We start from the raw sequence: 23,255 nt of genomic DNA, 5'->3' as shown, positions 1-23,255 counted from the left end.
CAGTCAGTTAAATTTTTTTCCATTGATTCTTTGTACAACAGATCCATCAGTAGTGCAACTCGTGCAAGGATGAATGGCATTGTCTTCAGTTCAGAGTGCTGCAACATCTACAATTCAGCAAAAACATGACATTTCAGATATGCAACTATACATCGAGATATAGTAGAGAGACCGAGCGTGTGTCAAACTCACACATTTACAGCAGAAATGAGGTTCGGGAGCTCGTTATCCCAAGTAACACGTGTGACAGCAACTTATTAAAAGCAAGAAATGGAAAAACAGAGCAAAAGCTTTGATTGATGTGGCCTTTTGTAAAAGGTCATTCCAGTTTACAAATGCATTAAACACTCAAACTGCAACACCGGGAAGCGGCGAAAACATCAACCTCCCAGACGCTGACCCGCTTCCACAAACTAAACTAAATCCGAAGGGTTCACCAAACCATGCAACGTTTCTGATAAAGTCTTCAGGCTTGGGTTTACACCAATTTCTTACACCCGTCGGTGAGCCAGAGCGTCCCTGCTTTCAAATCAGGGACTGTGTTAAGTGGTAAACAAGCAGCGTCATGCCCGAGACATGCTGGGTCACAAGGCTAAAGGTGGAGACAGGCGTGTTTAAAAAACAAAAAGAAAATGAAAAAGAAAACTCGATTGCGAGTAACCCCTGAGCGCTGTCCTGTGTACATAGTAGTGTGTGTGACTTCACAGAGCCACGTATGTCGATGGAAAGCACAGGCGATGATTTAGCCGACTGGAGGTTGTGAAAAGGAAACAGTCTGACCAAATATCGTCCAGTTTCGCCCCCTTCTCAGTGCGGTTTTCCGACGCGCAGAGCTCCGATTCTCTCGTCCAGCAAGCTCCTTTGGCAATGAGTCCTCTTTGGACACGAACCCTGAAATATTTAATACGGCACAAGCACTGTCTTTCTCACAGTGTACCGGAAGAAGGGAGGCTGGCCGGCTTATAATGCCACATCTGCCCTAAAGAGAGGCGGGTTCGTCACGCTATGTGTTGACGGTGTGGCTGATGCTCTGCGGATGCAGTTGCTGCCACATTTGCTGCTGCTGCACCGCCAGTTGCTGAGACTGATCTGATGATGACAGGATGTTGATCAGGGGCGAAACGCAGTTGGCGGGAATGATCAGACCTGAGCGGGAAAAAAAGAAACGGGTTGAAATCAAACCGGTCATCTTTTGCTTGTATTTTTTTAAAACCACAATGTACACTACTGTTCAAAAGTTTGGGATTGGTAAGATTTATGTTTGTGAAAGGCTAAGAATGTCACCAAGGCTACATTTATTTGATCAATAATACAATAAAAACAGAAATAGTGTGAAATAAATCTGAATATATTATAAAGCTGAATTTTCAGCATCATTACTCCAGTCACGTGATCCTTCAGAAATCATTCTAATATGATGATGATTTGCGGCTCAAGATAAAGGATTAATTGGGAAAAAGTTGTGCTGCTTTATATTTGTGTAAAAAGTATAAGTCACCACTGTCCCTTTTGATTAATTAAAGGCATTCTTGCAGAATAAAAGTATTAATTTCTTCTTCTTTTTTTTTAAAGTCTGAATTTAACACCTCTGATGTTAAATTGCTAATTTGTCAGTTACATTATGGGAGATTTACATTTAAAAACTCAGGTGACGCCGTGACTTGCATTTTATATATACGCGTGTGTGTGTGTTAGGGGTGGAACGGTACACAGAAGTCAACTCGGTTCAGACATCACGGTTCGTTACAACGGAGGAAAAAGCAAAACAAAAATACAGAAGGTATTGTATTTTTTAAAGAAGTTTTATTAATAAAGGCACAGAACCAGTTTATTTGTAGTGCACTGACAGTAATTTTATATAATTAGTTTATTAATTCAATGAATAAAAAGACAAAAAAGACCTTGTGACATGTTTGGTAATTATACATGAATTAATTTAAAATTATTTTCCTATATTTCAGATCGATATATTTGTTTTCCTTAATTTTAATTAACATTATTAATTAACAATGTAACATTATTCTCATCTGAATTATAAATAATTGATTTCTGTATAAAATAATACTACCATTAAAAAACCATTCGATTTACTTTTTTTAAATCAATGTATAAAGTGTAAGATTAGTGCTCCGAGGAATATGACGAATGTCCAAAAGATGGGACCGACAGACTGTTTTGAAATGGAGTTGGATAAATATGTTTTGCTTTTAAAACAGTGTGTGTGATTTTGGTTGGGTGACGGTTGTATGTTACAGTTTGTCAAGAGTTTACAGTGTGACAAAAGCACAATGTTGTGTTTTATTGCGAATGTACACAAATATAAGAACAGTTTATTTTTCCACTGTTTTATGACGCCTCTCTCTCTCACACACACACACACACACTCATCATTGCAATCTTGACATCGCAGCCTTTTCATTATGCGGTCACACCAAACACAAATAGAGCGCCAAATTCGCGTCTATCGCGTCTAGTTCGGCTCCAGTCCAAAGCGAGGATGCGCGTATAAAGCCAAGCTAGCCAACGTTTGAATTGAACGCACGTTCAGAGCTAGCCTATGGAACAGATTGTGTGTCCCTAAAGAACCCGCGTATCTAACAGTTGTTCCACATTATATTAATTAATATGCACGCAAGTTTATTTATATTTTTATACCATGTTTTCTCCGTGTAAATTAGTGCACCGAACTGTGACGCCTGTACTGTTTCGGTTCAATACGAATGCATGTACCGTTCCACCCCTAGTGTGTGTGTGTGTGTTTGACAACTTACCCACGATTCTCTGCCCATCCTCTGTTCTCAAACGTACAATCTGCATCTTCACATTGGATCCGCTGACTGAGGCCAGAACTCCCTCCACTTTGGTCCACACGCTGAGGACGGAGCCACAGAGGACGAAGTATGTCCTGCAGCGCAGCCCGATCTCACACTGTAGCCCCACGGACACCTTCTTACAGTTCCCTCGCCTGTCAAACAAAGTTACTTGTGACGAGATTTCCAAACTTAAACTGACTTGATGAGATTCAGGAATCAAGTGAAACTGCGCAAATCTTTTGGATTTTCATTTCTGAAGTGACTTGATAGAAGCACCTACCAGTACGCGTGCGAGCAGACATCGGCAGAGCAGTTGTACTGATCAATCCAGTGCTGCTTGGCATCATCAGAGAGGACCTATTTTGGGATGAGAAGTATTAGTGAACGCACAAGTTTAAGAAATTACATGAAATAGTCTGCAAAGTGTTGAGATGGTCTAAAATTAACATTCACTCACCAATCACCAAATGACACAAACTTTTGATATGGATGTTGGCTTATAAGTGGTTTAAACTAGACTGAGCTTGATTTGGTGATTGTAATACTGGTGTAAAACCTATTAAGATCAAATTTAGAAGAGAGAGGGGTAGAGGAGTTTTACAAGTGCATCTCAGCAGATATGAATACATGTTTGGATTATGGGATATTTTTGTAGGGTGGCATCTTTGCTACATTGAGGAGCTGCTTGATCTGAGACTGGCTAAAACGAGCCGCTTCTTGCTTTCACACAGGTTCAATTGACATCAGACTTTGGTTAATTTGGACGATGTGAACACTGTTTCCTGAAATTGGGTGTGCACCCACAAATCATATCAAAGTCATTATCAAAAGGGTTATGGTTCACATTACAGTACAGTTCGCTGCTGATATGAACAAGCATACTAAATTGTGGAAGTGAACAACCATTGACAGCGTATGATTCGATAAAACTGTCTGTCTTTGGGAGCAAGTCTGACAATAAAAATATTGACTGAGCTAAAGCAAAATACACAGGCTAAAAACATCTGATTTAAAAATAACTAGTAAATTATAATTTGACTGATGCTGAACCAAAAACCTAAGGAACGCAATAAAACTGTATCTTATAAACAGCAGTAATGTCATACCTTTTTACTTCTCTTCTTGAGGTCAGCGTAGGTCTCAAGTTTAACTTGTTTTCCGATATTTGGTCTATACACCATAAACAGTCTCTTTCTGGGATTGACTTCCTTTATAAGGATGGCAATTTTCTTGTTATTCCGCACCTTGAAATGAAACAGAAAATGGTTAGGTTTAGTAGTTGAGTGATGTCAGAGGGGTGTGTATAAAGAAAGAGAAGGGGGAAAAATCAAAAAGGCCTCACCTGGATGTAAAAACCATCATCAGGACCGTTCTGGTCAGCCCAGACATGGGTGGCATCCTCCCATGACATTCCTCGCTCCACACTCACCTGAAGACACATTTACATTAGACATTAGCCAACTAAACACTCATATGATATGATATATACAAACACTACTAAAGGCATCATAAACGTGCATAGTTTCAGTATTATAAACATACTGTATAGAGCTCCACATGTCCTGAGGTGGAATATCCTGGTGTCAAGAATTTCTTCGCATCAACTTTCTTTACTTTTTCATCTCCAGAGCCCAAATCTGCAAGGAAACAAGATTCAAACTGAAAAAGGAAACAAAACAGCTAATCCTAAAGTCTAAAATGGTGTTCACTTCATTTGAAGATCACATTGAAATACATTTTAGTCTGTTTTACTTTGAGATTGATTTCCAGTAGAATTTTCAGCTATAAAAACAAATTCACCAACACAGAAAAGAAAACATGGGTTCTTCATTAGATCTTTGATGCTTAAGTTATGCTTAAAACACCTTACCTAAAATTCCCATGTCATATCTTCCAGTCTTTTTGGCATTCTGAATGACAGCGCTCAACGTGTCAGAGAAATACTGAAAGAGTGCATTTTGCTGCTGGACCTCCATACCAAGAATCCTGTTCAGGAACTTCCCAATGTTGTTGTAGTCTATTAAAAGAAAAAGGTCACGAGAAAATGAAAACATTGTTTTACTGGGTCTTAAAACATTCAACATTTCAGAACCTCTTCAATTGACTCTCTCACCTTTGTCTAGGGAGAGAACACCAGATCTATCCTCCACATTTATCAGCCCCACTCCGATTAAACCATTGCGGATTTCTAAAAATAAAATAAAAATTAATATACAAGGGTATTAAGATGAAGTTAAAGTGGGTTTTCCAGTGATTTTCCTATTGTCAAAAGACAATCAACTGTACCTTTGAAGAAATCCCCATTGAAGTCACCGGGTGGAGACACTAAAGGAGAATCCAGACTGACGATAGACTTCATGACAATTTCCAGAGCGTTTCTGCCATACTGTGGATGTACAAAGACATCAGCGACATTAAACTGCAGTCCTTAACTTTTTGTGTGTGTTCAAAATGTACAAAAATTATATAATGAGCGAGTACATAATGAAACCATATTTTAGACTGGTTCAGGTCGCACCACTGCTGAGCAGCCCAGTAACTACATGGCTTGTCATTGACAAACAGAGAGAAGAAGCTCCGGCTACAATGTTCTTCTCCAAGATGCATCCAGTTCCGTTTATTAACCGCTAGATCCCCAAAAGTTATGGACTACAGCTTTATTACTGACAGTGTGTGTAATCCAATCTTACTTTGTTGTCAAAGTTAAATCGGCTTAAATCTCTCGTCTCTGTGGCCCTTCTGTCTCCGTGTGTTAAAGCACCCTATTTGTGAAAGACAAACAATTAGGCTTACAAAATTAAAACTGACACCCATTAGCATGCAGATTGTGCATGAGTGACTCACCAGGCTCTCCAGTCGTTTGGCAACAATTGAGGCGAATCGTTGCTCTCCAGCGAGTTCAGAGATGAGGAACACATACTCAGGTGCTGTGACCTGGTTGGATCTGTGTGTTCGACCTAAATGGCAATGAATTCAAATAGTCAGTGAATTGAAAACTCTAATAAAAACGTGATATTTTATATATTTATGCAGTATTTGAATTGCATATAAAACGTTATCTATTTGGATTACAGTTTTAACAAACTAATAAAACTTAGTGTGATGTATATTTGTCAGTCACACAAGTGGAACAGATAAAAAAAAAACAAATAGGTTTATCATTAACTTTTTAAATCATTTTAAAAAGTATTCAAATTGCTTAGGATCAACATAAATCTATTTATTGTGGAAACAGTGTTAAAAAATTAACAAGGCTAAAATTACTAGTTCTGGAACAAGCAATATTCATTTAGTTAAAATGAATGAGACTGAAATAAACTGGATGTAATTATGATAAATATAAAAACCTGGTTATTGTGCATTAAAGGGCTAGTTCACCAAAAAATGAATTACTTACCCTCATGTTGTTCCAAACCCGTAAGACATTTGTTCATCTTCAGAACACAAATTAAGGTCTTTTTAATCAAATCTGAGGGATTTCTGTTCCTCTATTGACAGCCTAAGAATTACCACTTTCAAGGCCCAGTAAGGTAGGATAGATATTTAAGTAATCCGTGCGACTCAAATGGTTTACCCTCAATTCTATGAAACGACACGACTGGTTTGTTTGCGCAAAAAAACGATTTACCACTTAATTTACAAATATTAATCTCCAACACACGATCACACAACAACTTCTCTCGCATCAATACGTACACAACATGCTGCTCTCATGAATGCGTGTTGGAGATTAATATTTTGTAAATAAATGGTAAAATTATTTCTCACGTCGCTTCAGAAAATTGAGGTCGCATGGATTACTTTTAATCCTTGTCTTTACTACCTATCTGGAACGTGAAAATGGTAGTTGCGTATCCGTCAATGGAGGAACAAAAATCGGTCATATTTCATTAAAAAGACAGAAGATGAGTGAATGTCTTACAGGTTTGGAACAACATGAGGGTGAGTAATTAATGACAGAATTGTCATATTTGGGAGGACTAACCCTTTTTATAAGTACAACTACAAAAATCTTACCCATGTCATTTATTTATGACTGACATATGCATCACATTAAGTTTATTAAATTGTTAAAACTGCAATCCAAAAATTAATGACATTTTGTATGAAAATTCAAATGCATGAATTTATATATACCCACCAAATTGCTGAATAGCTCTGTCAGCACTCCAGGGTAGCTCTAATGTCATGTGTACCCTCCTCCTCTGATTCTTCACTCTGCGGTCGGCTTGAAGAGAAATGCCAGAGCTGGCAGCCTCTGAGATAATTGCGATGTTCTACCAAGGTGAACACAGAACCGTTAAGATGTTGTTCATAATACCAAAACATTACACAGACGTGGGTAAAACCAAAGCAGCAAACCTTATCTCCATCCATGAACCTCTGCTTCTCCGTGAGATTTAGGATTTCAACTGGGACGTCAAGTTCTGATCGAGACTCGTAGGAAATGCTGCCATCATCGTTGCTGACTACTCTGCCTTTGCGGCCAGTCATCTGCATTGCATAAGATGCACACATTTAAAAATGGCATTGCTATTTAGGGCGGTAAAACAATTAATCGTATCAAATAATAATTTGGCTTCACGTAATATATGTGTGTACGGTATACAATTTTTGTGTGTGTGTTTATATATATAAAATATAACTCTAACAGTAAGTTACGATCCTTGATTTTGATTGGTCAATAGCTGTGCTTTATTCATGATAACACACGGCTAGGACCGCTTCACCCAACGGTTCTATTTATCACTGCGTAACACTGCAGTTTCTATGGTGTTTTTATTTGAGCTTTCATGCAAATTACACACTGGAACGTTGTTGCTGTTCACGGGCAGGGACTATTTTTTGCAAGCGGAAGGCTTTTAGTGATTTTACTTCCTGAAATTTATGTTATATATAAATGTAAACGGTTATATATATATATATATATATACACACACACACACACACACACACACACACACACACACACATATATACATACACGTGATTTTGGATAAAATTCATCGTTTTACAGCCCTAATTGGTTTAATTAAACACTGTGGCTGACACAGAAAACCCCCTTTACAAACAGACCAACCTCTGCAACGTTTTCAGGGCCTCCCAGCTCATCGATGAGTTCGTCGAGCGTGTTGGGTGGTAGATCCTCTGCCAGCTGCTCCAGTTGATCCAACAGCTCCCTCTTCATGCGCTGGGCATCCTCAACAGCATCCTGACTGGTCACACAGCTGCTCTCCTCTGGCTCAATTTTGGCTTCAATACAATTGTTTGGTGTGATTATTAATATTCATTGAACAATGACGTTCTTAATTATACAGCTTTATCTAACAACTTTCAGCTGTAATGGTGTAACCTTTGTGAAAAGCTCATAGGTCACTTACCTACAGCAACTGTGTTGTTTGAAGGTTTGATGGTGGGGGTTGTAAAAGTGGGTCTGGTTGTTCCAAGCCCGGAGGCTAACAAGGCACTTTGAATAGAGTCAGGATCAATGCTTTTTTTCTTCTTCTTGTTCCTCTTTTCTTTACTCTTTTTAGAGTCTTTCCTGATGAGCCACGGATCTAAGTTTCAAATAATTGGCAGCATGTGAATATTCATAATTATTTTGTCATCAACACTTAACTGAATTGAGCTGAATGACACTATAGCATTCTGTAGCGCTGCTCATAGCTGAACTGAATTGATCATAATTGAATTCTACAACATCAACACTTTTCCTGTTTATTAACGTGAAGCTGCTTTTTGATCTGTATTGTATGAAGCGCTATTTAAATGACAACATCTTCAGTGTAACATGCAAGAGCGTTCACAAATTCTCACCATCTTCCTCATCCTCACTGGAATCATCTTTAAAGGGGTTAAAGTCATCTTCATCCTCCTCCCCTGAGCTGACTGACTTGAAGCTGTCGTCGCTTTCTGCATCTTTGTCCGAATCGTCCGAGTTGCTCTCGTCTGAGCTGGAACCAGAGAGACCACCAGATTTACGAGCCTTCTTCACTTGCTTCTTTGTTTCTGGTCCTGAAAAAAACCCAAAAAACCCAATGGTCAGAGGACATGCATTACTAACCTTCATTTTCAATTTGAGCAACCTAAAAGCACAAGCGTGGTTTTGCTTCCTCCAACATTGAAATGTGCTTAGTATCAGGGTAAAAAAACATTGCTAAATATAACAAGGCATCTCTATTGCGGTTTCCAAGTGCGTGTGAACTATTACCTTTCCGCTTTTTGCCTTTCTGCTCAGTGGGGGTTTCTAGAGGTGAAGGTTTTTTCTTCACACTCAGGTCGATGCCTAAAAGACTGAAGAGTTTTTGTCTGTCTGGTGCAGGAAAATGCTTCTCCACCAGGGACTGCAGTACACCCCTTTAAAGAATCATAAACAGAAATGTTTAGTTGAAAAAAATATATAAAAATAAAAATCAGTCCACTTTTATGTTACAGAGGCAAATCAACTATAAAGGAAATGTTTATCTTACAAAAAAAAGAAATTATTACACACTTTGCAGTGGAGACAAAGTCATTGAGCTCGCCTCCTCCCTCCTCCAAGGCCTCAAGTGTTCGAGCTTCTCCAGTTGATTGAAGACCAATCACCACACACTACAGTGAATGTTAGAGGTCAGCACAACCAATCACTGTAATTCTTTCTTTCTGAAAGCTCTTTTGTAATAAGAGGACACCTAATCTAACCTTTCCATTTTTAACGTCCTCTCGGGCCAGCTGCACCACTCTTCGAACTTTAGAAGCAATGCACAGGTACTTGAAGAACCGCTGATGAGCTGACCAGAACTGACCCCACATGGACTTTTTCATCCGTTGCTCTGCATCCATTAGGTTGGCGGCTTGCTGGAACTTCTCTCTTGCGCTGACCCACTGCACATTCGCAAAATAAAGAATTGGATTATTTATGAAATGTTTTCACACTTAGCAGGTTTGGTTCAGTTAAATTGAACTCTGGTGGGATTGGTCTGTTAATGCGGTTCATATGAATTAGTGTGGTTCATCTGGATTGCTCATGGTGTTATAAAAAGTGAAGCCACCACGCTGCCATAGTGGTATTCCCTAGTAAGCTCATGCGTTCTATTGAATTAATAGAAAGTTATAGGATTTTACTAAGAAAACATTGCCTAACGAGACACCCTTTTTAATATATGAAGTCTCCCTGTACATTCCCACAACGCAAAGCATGTAAATGGTTATTAAAGTTGGGAGTTTCCCCTCCCCAGCTGATGTTCACTACAGTAGAGACAGGCGAGACACTTCAGCACATCACAAATGTCAAAGTGCACATTCTGAATCAGAATAAATATTTATGACTTGTAACATGAAATCACCTTGTACTGTTGTGTTTATATTGTGTTGTATTGTTTTTATTCATATACAAGGCTAACTAAATGTTTCAACAAAGATTTTGTTAACAACATGCATTTAGAAGCAGTTAATGATTTAAACAGGGGTTAAATTAATTAATTCAACACCATATAGCCTACATAACACTTTACTCCAGGAAACTGTAATTTAGTAAAATGCCATAGAATTTGTGCTTTCTTTAAAAGTCTAAAATAGGTGTTTCTCAATCAGGAAATAAAATACACGCATCATTACTTATACATAGTTCCCACATGACGTCATAACATATGCCATTGCTGTGGGCAGAACATCAGAAGAAGCAATACGAGTTAAAAGGGGTTTCGTGCTAAAAAGTGAAAATGGTTATCTCCTGCTGGGTCAATGTATGTTCAAATAGTGCCGGAGGTTCAGTTAAATTAGGATTTTACAGTATACCCGTTATTAGATTCCATGGATGTGAGAAGACTAAGCTTTTGTCAGAACAACGACGGAGGTTAGGGCTGGCGAGGATAAACAGGAAATAAACTCACTCAGAACACGCAAGAATTTGTTTGACAAAAGCACAATGTTGTGTTTTATTGCGAGTGTACGCAAATATAAGTTAACACTTTGCAGTTTGAATAATGTCCTGTATGAACAAAATGACGAGGTATTAAAACAACTGTTCGATCGTGGCTGCGACTCCCTCACACACTTTCTCAGACACACACACACACTCCAGCATTGCAATCTCAGATTATGTCCCTAATAGGCATGTGCCGGTATCAAATTTTCATGCTGCGGTTAATTGGTTGAGCTTTTATCACGGTATAATCACAATATTTTAATTGCTCAAGAAAAACAGATGCATTGTGGGTATCTAAAAAAAAAAAACAACTTGCATCACAATGCGTTATTGTAATTTTCAAAACATATGGTAACTAAACAGAATTGTTTAAAGTTTAGTGACAACATGTTACAATGTTTACATGGTACAATGACTGGTAGGCTACTGTGTGTATAATTCAATTAAATTCTTGGATTTGATTTCAGTCTTAATGGGCTCTATGCACGGCGGTATTTCCGGTGAAGGTGTAAGGATGCTCGATAACTTCCGCCGATCGTAGAGTCCAATGCAATACCGAGAATTTATATTGAATTTTATACTCCATGGTTATACTAAAGAAACGTTAGTCACAAAAACAGATAAAACAGACACCCCCCGTTGCGTTTATGCTTCTTTTTATAATTATATTAAATAAACATAACTATACATAAAATTACATGTAAACGTATGTACGTTTCGTTTCAATGACGGGAGGACAGTAAATTTTGAAATTCTGCCATAGTCCCGTTTTCCTCGGTTTTCCTCCGCTTTAATCTCCACAACCTGAAATGTACGAGCATCCTTGCGTCAAATGCGGAACTTTATGCACAGCTTCACTACTTCCTGAATTTCAGCCAGCTCCTTGTTTCCTGTCAGCCATTATTGGACAAATTGATTAATTCAGGTGTGCTTGACCTCAGTAGTCACGGCAACAATAATCAGACACACCTGAATTAATCAATTTTGCCCAATAATGGCAGACAGGAAACAAGGAGCTGACTGACATTCAGGAAGTAGTGCAGCTGTGCATAAAGCCCATTCAATATTGACTCATTTGGATAAATATTAGGTAGGCTACAGTCTGCATGTTAATGTTTCTCAAGAAAAAAATATATCTCAAATAATCTCTAAAGAACCCGTGTATAAAGAAGATCCGCATTACATTAATTAATTTGCACGCAAGCTAATTATTTTTATATTCATGCACCAAACCATGATGCCCGCACCGGTTGTTTCCATAAAAATACATGTACCGTACCACCCGTATTCTTCAGTGTACAAATAAGTGCATGCATATTACAGAAAGCACCATTGACTGGTTTTAAGGGGAACATAGGAATTAAGTTGTGCAGGCTATGGCTTTTTAATAGACAGATAGTCTAGCATCATGCTATACCTTCGCTATTATGATTGACTAAGTTACTTTTCCATTGATTGCACTTGAGCAAACGTGACTAAACCAACCCTCGGCAATCTGATTGTACACCTCCAGTGATTTCCACGTTTGGAATTGCTCACTTGTGTAAAAACTCCAAGCCAATAAATACCAGATAAAGGTACACATGAAAATACTGTATCTGAGGCATAGCTGCATAATCAGTGCTTCCTTTGTTACTGCATACGGATCCACACCATTTATGAATCTCTCTCTGTCTTGTTCTAATAGTCTCTTTATAATCTATTTCACTTCGACTCTTCATGATTTGAGTAACATTATAAACAGAAATAAATATTTGTTTGTAAAACTTGTAAAACTTTGCAAACACAGCAGCTTACGCCCCCAAAGATGGCGTCTCCGGGGAGGTCACATGACATTAATTTGCCTGTGGGAACTATGTATTCAGACAAAAAACGCTGACTGCTTTTTTTCCAAGATGATGCATGGTTGAGTTTGAATTTTGATACAATAGGTCACAGAGGCTTGTATTAATATTTTTTGTATTGGCTATTCGAATCCATTTCTGTAGCTCAACACAGATGTGCGTTCACGTTTAATATTTCCTCCATAATTACATACATAGAGAAATATATTTTGCGTCACATAGATTACCAGTGTCGGAAGTGTTCAGTAGAAACCCACATTAACGATTTCAATTTGTCTTATTCTCTCCGAAAAGACCATAAACATTACATATAACATCTGAGGTAACAAGTAATTAACACACATACATATATTGTAAAAAAATAATCCTGTAGCCGCTGCAAATCGGGTTAATTTAGGTCAATGTTTTGGTAGTAAATCAATAATACCCTCTGTCGGTAGGGAATAGTAAGATGGCTGCTCGAACACTTCCAGAGGATTCACATTTAGAACACAATGAGAAATCCACTTATTATACAGATCACTGATCCGAACCCTGGTGTGCACCAAACAAGCAGACTGAGACCCCTGAAAAGGTTTTACCCACCAAGCGGACTGATTTGTTGTACATCTTGATGTAGCTCTGCGTCAAAGGAACTTCTTCAATCTTAAACGTCACGCCTGTGAAGCTCAGCTGTCGAGCAATGTACATCCCTCTCAGCTTCATATCCATGGCAACAATCTCCATGGCACCGACACCTCTAAAATAAACCAACCAAAACAGTGTTGCATTCAATATGGAGAGAATGCAGGCTGGTACCAAAAAGCAAGGTCACTAACACAAACTCTTTTCTGATAGACTCACCTTCTCTCAACAGCTTGGATAAAATTAGTAAACTCCTTAAATGGAGTTCCTTCTCCCCAGATCCCAAGGCGATTCATGTAGGCCATATTGCGGGGCTCGGATGCTCCTACACAAAATCACACAAAAGATAAATACATGGCAAACCAGAAATAAATGCACTGCCTACAGTATTCCAACAAAAATGCATCATCCACAGTCACATACCTGTAGCACTTGCGTACACAACCCGGGCTTTTGGCAGCTTGTTCTGTAGCTCTAAAACCGCCAACCCAGTCTTTGTGGGCTTGGATGACCCAATAGGACAAACATTTTTGGCTTTGTGACACTCATCAAAGACGATCTGAGATGCTTAGTCAAGGGAATCAGTCACCATAGTTACCAGAGAGCCGAATACAATCACACCATGTGAAGTGCATCATTGCAGTTCAGTCAATATGCAATGAAACTCGCTTTTTCTGGTCTAGAGCATAGAATGTTTTTCTAGGGTTGCCAGATTATGACATTAAAGAATTACTACCAATTCAACAATTCTCACGCCTTGTGACGTGAAAGGATACAACACCATCAAAGTCATCTCCACACCAGTGTAGTAACTGTTTAAATCTCGTCTTGTACTTTCCTCCAGACTGGCTCTCTCCAATCAGGGAAGAGTATGTGGCAAAGATCACACCTTTTTTCACACTCCCATTGTGTTTTGATGAAATCTTTCCATATTTGAACTGAAAGAGAGAATTGTGGAAATAATGTACTACAGGAAATACACAAACATCCCATGAGTTGAGTAAGAAGCACTTAATGTACCTTGTTTAGCGAATGGACCTGAATGTTCTTTGCTCCGATGTCTCTCAAGTCCCTCTCTGCATCATATTTCAAGTCATTTGAGACACTAAACCTGCACAGACCAGTGGTGAAAAAAAGCATGAATAATGGCATAATTACTCACCAATAAAAGCAGCTTGAAGGGGGAAGAAACCGAGTGATTACCATAGGGACCTTTTCCTGCCAAGAAGATAATTTTCATATATGATTCCAGCAATGGTTCTACCCTTTCCAACACCGGCTCCATCTCCAATCAAGTAGGCTGCTCTGTCTCCATTTGGTAGGAATGTCTCATGTTGCTGTACGAAAAGACACGATTGAAAGTACTGCAGTGAACGATTTGTGAAAGTTTGACACTATTGGGATTTGACCTGCATAAATGAACTAATCTGCTTTCGAACAGCTACTACATTTAAAGGTTACAATATGTAAAAAGACCCAAACCTGAGCAGCATACGTGATGGCCTCTAGCTGGAGGGCAGATAACCAGCCTCTATCAATGGTCTCCTCTGTAATGGAAAGTCTGTACCACACATCTGGCGGGTTGACGCTGGACAGAGAGCTGGTCTCCACCACAGGATCAGGGTGCCGCAGTCCAATTCTCACTGAGAGGAGATGCGAGACTAACTTTACAAACTTGTCATAAACGCAGCAGAAAACCAATGGATCTGGTGGCACTAATAATAATAATCATCCAACATTCTTAACCCTTGTGCATCAATTAAAAAAAGTTACACATAGGTAAAAAGAGGACAAAAATGTCCATGTCAAAAAACGGTCATAAAAATGTGACGCTTTGGAGCACAAACTTAAGTTTGGTATCATTTTAAAGAAGACCCTTTGCAGATTATTGCTGAAGTAAAAATAATAATAATAAGTAAATCCAAAAAAAAGTTATATAGGTATAAGTTTATGAAAATTATTTATAAAAAATATTTTATATAAAATATATATTTTATAAATCAGGTTGAACTCAAAACTGCAATAAAATCAAAGCCATAAATCTAAATAGCTTGTGTTTCAAATTTGAGGATGATATCTCAAAAAATTAGCTTTCGGTAACAATTTGTTTGGGCGTAGTAACATATTTTCCCCATTGGGTGCCTGCAAAACCCCACTGGTGCTCACAGTGATTGGATTTGAATTTGCAGTTTTTCCTCTCTCAGTATTACAAACACACATGCGCACACACATATTTTTTTATAACACACGTACTAACCACAGTCTGACACCCATACCAAAACACCCACACAAATATTGTTGCATAATTTATCCAGTTGTCTCTATAGTATGCCGAAGCAGAAAACAGGAATAAAGCGAAATTTGTTTTATAGGCAAAACTCAAAAAAAAAAAAAAATGACACCATCTGATAAAAAATAGTAAAAAATAAAATTTTGAAGCCATCAGAACGAAAGCCTCTTAACAAAGATTGCATAATTTTATAGTTAACTGAACCGGGGATTAAAAATGGCAGTTTTAATGGGTTTCAATGGGGACATTTTTGTCCAAAAGGTGCTGAGAGGGAGTATTTTTTGTACCTAATGCAAAAAATATTTTTTTAAGAAAATGACGGTGAAATAGTAAAATTCCAATAAAAATACACACCTGTGCCAAGTTTTTTGCATTTAGCTTTTAACACAGGCAAAGTGATAAAAAAAAAAAAAACTGAAAAGGACAAAAATGTCCATAAGGATGCACAAGGGTTAAAAGGGAAAGTGTGCATTTAATGACTAAATTAAGAAATTACTGCCTATTTACAATCTATAAATTAAGCACCCTGATCACAATTATACATACGTTTCATTGGCATGTATTCGGCGTATGTCTCCGCATGACCCAGCTCCTCCTCTTCCTCTTCTTCTGGTTCATCTTCCTCCTTCATTCCTGGTAATTTCTACATTCAAGTAAATAAAAAATGTTTTAATCCAAAAACATTAAACTTACAGGCATCAGTGCCTATAAGTTTATAGTTAATGTTAAACTTACATTAACAGGTGAGAAGCTCCGCATTTTCATGTCATCATTGACCCAGATTCTTGCTACATCTTTGCTGGACACTTCTTTTTTCAAGCCATTGTTTAATTCCGCTGAAGAAAAGATCGACAAAAATAATTAGAGACGAATATTCACACAGCCACAGCAGTTTGTCAGAACTGATACGGCCCCACCACAACATGAAAGCACCTGTGAAAACAGAATCAGTGCACTCCAGTTAAAACCCTACCCATACCTGATCTGCTCATCATCTTTGTGGAGACCAGAATAATTTCTGAAAGGAAGAGCATTGCCATTAAGAAAAACACAGCATGATTGCATCCACACGGTCTCTCTAGAGGTGCTTAGGTCAATGCTCAAAACTTGAACAACGAAACTCAAGCGCGCCATTCAATTAGTTGTTCAATTAAAAGCACAAAGAGCCGTAACAACCATATTTAGCAGCAACGTGTATGTGGCCTAGATTTAAAACGTTTTCTTGAAACAAAATGAACCTAAAAACATGTCTTTTATAAGAACATCTAAACGGCTTTAACGCCTTCAAAGGTGATTTGAGCTCATGTTGGTTTCTTGTTTTGACAGCTGGAGGCAGCCCTCGAAACCTGGCATTCAGCGTTAGATCTGGAAAGTGCCACTAAGACAACAGCTGCAACGACAGACTCTTACAATCAAAAAACAAACATCTACGATCGCTCGGGGTCCAGCATGTCTGCCAGCACTCACTTGTGCCAGTGGCTGTTGCCGTAGCAACGGGCTGCGCTATGTCAGGTGGGGGCTTCAACTTCATAAGCTCTCCAAGGCTGCTTGTCTTCAGGCTGCTGCTTCTGAGGAGGTCCTTCAACCTGATCTGGTCATTATTCGATGCGCCCACAGTTGAAGATGATAAAGACCTCTGTTGTGCTGTCGAACTTGTGTGTACCACCTTGGTTACTGTGATGGTCTGCCTGGAGCCGGTCCCGGTTGATGGTTTGGTGACGACAATGGTACCCAGCGATGGCAACTGATTCAGTTGATTTAAAACAAAGGTAGTAGTTGAGGGCTGGGGCTTCTCCTGCAAAGACACAGAATAGGATCAATGCAGCATGTGTAATTCTGAGCTTTACAATTAAATAGTAAGACATGCTACACACCCAGAAGCCTCAAACAGACCACCCACAGTTTGCTCACTCACATTAGCAATTTTGTGCAGTTTTTCTGTGAAATATAGTTTCAATCTGATTGGGTAGCTTGATGCAGAAATGCTTCCAGAAGTGCAAGTTAATGAGCAGAACTGGACTTTCAAAATAATCTGTATATTTGCTATGATTTAATACAGATACACCTGATTCTAAATGGCACCTAAGAACCAAAACTCTTAGTTGATCTTAGTTATTAGGTTGGTTGCCTTTCTGCCTAAGTGGGCAGTTCTTGGACAGAATAAGCTGGACCAGTAAGTCAAATGTCTAAAAATACTGACGCTATGTGCAACACTTACCCTGATTGTGACTGTAGGAGTAGGTGGAACTGTAGGTTCAAACCTGGCAGATCCAGAAGTTTCATTACTGAGACCGATGTCAAGTGCATTTAATGAGACTGACTGAAAAGGAAAAGGCAAAAGAACAGCTCATGTCAATATTGTCATGTCAAAGCCTTATTTTAATGGTGAGCGATGACTGTTACTAAAAGAACGAGCAGAGAGAAAGCCCCGGACGCGCACGCACACTCATCGTCTTCAAACAAAACGGTATCCTTCGTGCATATAAATTAAAAATCAATTGACACGATTGGTAAAAGGTCAGAAGAACGAAGTTTCACTTGGAGATTTTTTTCCCCTGAATTACCGCTGGGTGTGAATTGTGCAAAAAAAAGAGAGAGAGAAGAAAAAAAAAAAAACACCTCACCTTATCTTCGCTGAAAAGCTTTCCGCACATTCAGCTGACAAACCACACTTTCAATTAACGAAAAAACCTATCCAGTGAGGAAATGTTTTCTGTGTTGACAAATCTTGTGCGATGTCCTGCTAGGATAATCACACAACGCACATACGCTAATAACACATCCATCCAATTCACGAACTTATGACTCATTTGAACCGATTCACTATAATGAATGGTTATAACAAATCAGTAATACAATAATAAGGTTCCATTTACCTAAATTTATACAATTGTATATGGTACAAAATTAGACTATTAGTTCAAAGAATTTGTAATGCTACTTTTTTGATAATATTGATACTATTATATACCAAATAATAACCAGGTCACAAGTGACCGTCTTGAGACCAGTTCATATCTCGTCTTTTGCACACTCAAGTTTGTTATTTCAAATGTATGCACGCTCATAATGGAAGCGAGGCGGTCGCGTTCCAAGCCCGTCCACGCCGCATCGTGATAAAAACATAAAAACAACTTTTCAGAATGCCGCAAACGCACCGTAGGTCACGTGACAAGAACCAACCACAGCAACGACAGACGCCTCCGGAACGCAACCGCCCTAGCGCTTTGGAAAAAGAATGTGGCGCGCCTAGCATTTTCTACGCGCTTTATAATGAGTGACATTTGTTTAAAAGGTTGATGAATGAGGCAGTTGTTTATGAATGGGTCGTTGAATCTTTGACCCAACCAATTAGTTTAAAACGCTGAATAAATCAGTAGGGACACAGCTGAGTGTTGCTGTGAGATGTGCTATATTTCTGCTGTGATCTTTGTTTGGCTGTTTTCACTGCTAACAAGTTCATATCACATCTAAAATGTAAGTGACATTAATATTATCTTAATGTTTATGTTTATTTAACTGTTGATTGAAATCAGTGTCACATTATTCATGTTGATGGCATTCTTGAAGACGGCACTTTTGGTCATGTGATGCTTAAAGGGATAGTTCACTTTACTTTGAAATTAATTTTTGATATGTTTTAGCTTACCTCAAGGGCATCCAAGATGTAGGTGTCTTTGTTTCCACAGTATTTTCAATTTTGACATTTTTCAGTCAAACCGTTCTTGTCTATCAGTCATACACTGGAGGCTAAGGGGGTCCACCAAAAAGCATGCACAGAGAAGTCCAAATTAAACATGATTTAATGACTCGTAAATGTAAGTACACATTGATGGCCTAAGACACGAAACAAGCGGTTTGTGTGAGAAAACGAACAGTATTTATATCGTTTTTACCTCGTGTAATCCAAGTGATCTGAATCAGTTGTGCAATGTCCAACTGAACCGAACTGAATCAGTTCAATGTTACGCTGGAAGTGATCGCTTGCGTGTGACGTCACTCAATATTTACACTGAGATTTCGGAAGTTTTACCTTTTACTAAACATATTTAGATATACCGAAATCGTCTTCCATTGCGGTTTCCCATTTATCTAAATATGTTTAGTGAAAGGTGAAACTTCAGAAATCTCTGTATTAACAAAGAGTGACGTAGGCGCGCAAGCGATCACTTCCGGCGCATGCGCAGACCGAAGCGCCCGTGCAGTCAGATCATTTTGTCATGGCTACGATTACGAGGTAAAAACGATATAAATACTGTTCGTTTTCTCACACAAACCGCTCATTTTGTGTCTTAGGCCATCAATGTGTACTTACATTTACGAGTCATTAAATCATATTTAATTTTGACTTCTCTGTGCATGCTCTTTGAGGTGAACCGATTGAGGACCCCCTTCACCTCCAGTGTATGACTGACAGACAACAACGGTTTGACCAAAAAATGTCAAAATTGAAAATGCTGTGGAAACAAAGACACCTACATCTTGGATCCCTTTGAGGTAAGCTAAAACATGTCAAAAATTAATTTCAAAGTGAACTATCCCTTTAACTGTGTCATACGTTACAAACATAAAAACTTCACGTTTTTTTATTTTTACCATGGTATGTTAAATGAGCTTATGTGTGTGTGCAGCACTCATTTGGTTCAATTTCTCCTCCAGAGTCTGCATGAGCCTCAATAGAGCAACCTATCACCATCAGTACATTATAGATTATTATACACCATCAATCTCCACATATACTAGATGTAATAGAAACCAGAATCACTCTTGCATTTTGATGATTCCATTGTTATTTTGATGTTATTGACGTTTTAATTATGCCTCTTGTCCTATCGGACAAGTAAATTTATCTTTTACTTGCCCCTTCAAAAAAGAAGAGAAGCCTTAAAGGTGCCATCTGACATAATAAATCAAATCCTACTCCATATTCCAAAACAGATGGGGGCAGTATACGGCCAGTAAATGAGTTGTGCTCCTACCATCGCGCATGTTATTCAAATCATTTGACATGATGGTAAAAGGTTGGAAGACCGCAGTTTCACGTGGAGCATTTGGAGATTTTTAGAGATCAGCAAAGACTCAATGAACAACATCTCAATACTAAATGATGAAGACCGCCTCATAGACGCCTGTCTCAAAAACAAGCTGGTGCATTTCGACGATATGGGAAAATAAAAGCTTGGGCAATTATTTGAAGTTTATGGTATTCGTTTTGTTCATATTACACTTTTATTGTTAGTTTGAATTAATTTGAGAGACAGCATTCGCTGACGTTGATCAACCTAGCGCCATTCAGAGCTGCCAACTCTTAACGAATTCACCCTGAGACACACGCAATTGACACTTAGCAAGCAGGTTAGTTAAGCTCTCGGATTCTGTCAATTTCATACGCAATTTAAACAATAAATACCGTTTTGGCGCTTGTACATGTTACACCAAAGATCCCTAACGCACGTGAACCGATCGTCTCTACTAGCTAATGGAAAAAGAACACGAACACTGTTGAAAGATACAGTATGCTACAACTTACCAAAATGTATTCCTCATGCATAATGTCGACCAATCATTTTTTAACTCTTCCCTGAACTGAAATGTAGTAGTGGGCTGCATTTCCACACGACTGACATCAGGTTCAAGTCGGCGCGAGCGCGACTCACTCGTCTATTGCAGTCGGCTGGTGGTAACGTTGCCCGCCCACATACCGCCTCCCATGGCCGGAACTGGTATTACGACACCTGCCGGGCCGGGGCTAGTAATTTAGCATGCTAATTTAGGTTTATATCTCGGCAGCACTATAACTTGTCAGTTTTTTAATGACATTATTGCACTTATTTCTTCTCATTCTTTTGATGCGTGTAGCTCATTTTTTGGATATTTTTACCTCAATTATTCCATATGGCACCTTTATTAATCAAAAGTTTTGTAAAATCTGTCTTTATACACAGTTCTAGTTTTGAGTAAAGAAAAAAAAAAGTACAACTAGACTGCGAGAAAATAAATTGTATATCATGTTGCATGTATGTGCTTTAAATGACCTGTTGTGAGGCAGGGAGTGGAAGTGTGTCCTGAGGATCAACATCAAACAGATCATTAGGGCAGATTCCACTTTCACTTAGAGCAGCGAGAAGCAAATCTTGTCCAGGATCCATTGTCTAAAAGAGAGAAAGAAAGAGAAGAACATTATATTAAAGATTACAAAGAGAATTTGCTTTGCAAAACATTACACTTGATCTTCTAACATAAATCGATGTCCTCTTAAACTACACATATGTAATAAAGACAATGACATCCACCAACGTAATGTTCACATCTTTCCAATTTGATTATCAAGATAAATATAGAATGTATTTGGATGTTTTTACAGACATATCAAAACCACATAAAAATCTAAATTAAACTGATTAGTCAAGAAATGCATTCAGAAGGGCAAAAACATACTTAAGTACGGTAATGCTGCTAACGGCTCACCACAACATCCAGCTTCACACGTGTTTGCCTAAACTGATCAAACTAGACTTCCTGGTCTGACGTTGCTGCTGGATGTTAATGTCATCCACCTTACACATACAGAAACCAGACTAGAAACAAAAGAAAACTAACGATTTCTGAAGCATTGAAATTACACAATAATAGTAATAACAACACACTGCCGTACAATTTAACGGTTGTAATGCACAAGAGTAGACAATCGCTCCTAAATATTCAGCACAGAAGTCTAAATGCTTCCTCAACAAACAAATCGCAGGTTAAATACAAATTAAATAGTAAAAAACTCCTTAAAAATATGCTGCATGTGGTGTAACAGCTCCTCAAGACTTGCTTAGGGTACCGTGGTTGCTAGCTAATTTCCCCTCACGAATCGATTAATCAACTTTAAATAGCAGAACATGAGCTAAAACGCCCTTTAAATAGGCTATAACCTGGTTTCAACAAATCCAAAAGAACCTGAGAAGCAGAATACGAGGCAAACAATGACATTTAAACGAATAATTCCTGTCATTGACTTTGTCAAAAGTGCGCTAACGGCTCGCCTCGGGTTAGCTGCCTAGCGCGTGAACCAGTCGCGAGACTCCCTCAGCTTTCACGCGAAACGCAATAAAACTCAATATTCCTTTGAACAGCGGCCCCAAACCGACCGGAATGTGATTATAAGGGAAAAACAGAGCAAACCCGCAGTCTGACAGCTTATGTCCAAAAATTCAAACACGTACTCCACTCGGTTTCTATGGATCCCAAACGTCGCGGCGGTGTGAAGGATGTCGCCGCTGCTTGCGCTGCTTGTTTTCTAACCGTCGGGCGCCATCTTTACCCGAGGCGCGTGCTGGTCACGTGACGCTGCAGCCCACAAAACAGACGATTTTGTGTCCAGAAATGTTCCCCTCGAGCCGCGTATAACGCGTCGCCGTGCATCGATCGAGAGCCGACCTAAGACCATCTTTCAAAAAACCCCGGAGCCCGTCCATATGAATCGAGATTTTCAATTATATTTTTAAATCAAAAGTAGTCGGAGAAAGGAGAGCGCCGAAGCCATGTCACGTGACCACCCCCTTACTCATTTTCAGGAAGTGACGCTGTGAAAAATAATTTCCTCCAATGACACGTCAAAATGACATTGCTGAAGCCATACTGGTAAGGTCAAAGGCAGAGCTTGACCTGACCTACGCTGTTTGACAAATTAGAAAACAGTAAAACACCCAATATATCTGATGAAAAGTGTGTTCAGTCTATGAATTATTTCAATCAAATAAATGTACAAAATGAGAACATCTTTAAACAAA

At 38.8% G+C, this 23,255-nt stretch overlaps 1 protein-coding gene across 4 annotated transcripts; it reads right to left on the bottom strand.

The window, feature by feature from the left end:
• Nucleotides 1-614: 614 nt before the first annotated feature.
• Nucleotides 615-22,975, bottom strand: sbno1 (strawberry notch homolog 1 (Drosophila)). Of its 4 annotated transcripts, none has more exons than XM_039676035.2 (33): nt 22,689-22,975; nt 21,513-21,629; nt 17,696-17,797; nt 16,945-17,272; nt 16,457-16,495; nt 16,213-16,313; nt 16,024-16,120; nt 14,670-14,830; nt 14,391-14,524; nt 14,208-14,298; nt 13,964-14,125; nt 13,611-13,746; nt 13,407-13,512; nt 13,149-13,302; nt 9,495-9,677; nt 9,307-9,404; nt 9,025-9,170; nt 8,631-8,828; nt 8,195-8,371; nt 7,894-8,066; nt 7,176-7,307; nt 6,955-7,090; nt 5,658-5,770; nt 5,504-5,575; nt 5,100-5,199; nt 4,927-5,001; nt 4,684-4,830; nt 4,356-4,450; nt 4,156-4,242; nt 3,920-4,057; nt 3,094-3,170; nt 2,772-2,965; nt 615-1,146 (listed from the first exon to the last, which is right to left on the bottom strand). In XM_039676035.2, exons 2-33 carry the CDS (start codon nt 21,624-21,626, stop codon nt 1,004-1,006), a joined length of 4,209 nt encoding a protein of 1,402 aa, XP_039531969.1. In that variant the 5' UTR covers nt 21,627-21,629; nt 22,689-22,975; the 3' UTR covers nt 615-1,003. The 4 variants fall into 4 exon arrangements, with proteins under 4 accessions (XP_039531969.1, XP_039531971.1, XP_039531970.1 ...); XM_039676037.2 differs by having other exon boundaries at nt 22,648-22,770; XM_039676036.2 differs by lacking the exon at nt 22,689-22,975 and adding an exon at nt 21,916-22,505.
• Nucleotides 22,976-23,255: the final 280 nt, after the last annotated feature.

Source organism: Pimephales promelas, chromosome 23, assembly GCF_988280905.1.
Source record: "Pimephales promelas chromosome 23, fPimPro1.hap1.1, whole genome shotgun sequence".
Lineage (NCBI taxonomy): Eukaryota > Metazoa > Chordata > Actinopteri > Cypriniformes > Leuciscidae > Pimephales > Pimephales promelas.
Note: the sequence above shows the minus strand (reverse complement) of the source record. Positions and strands in the feature narration are given on the sequence as shown.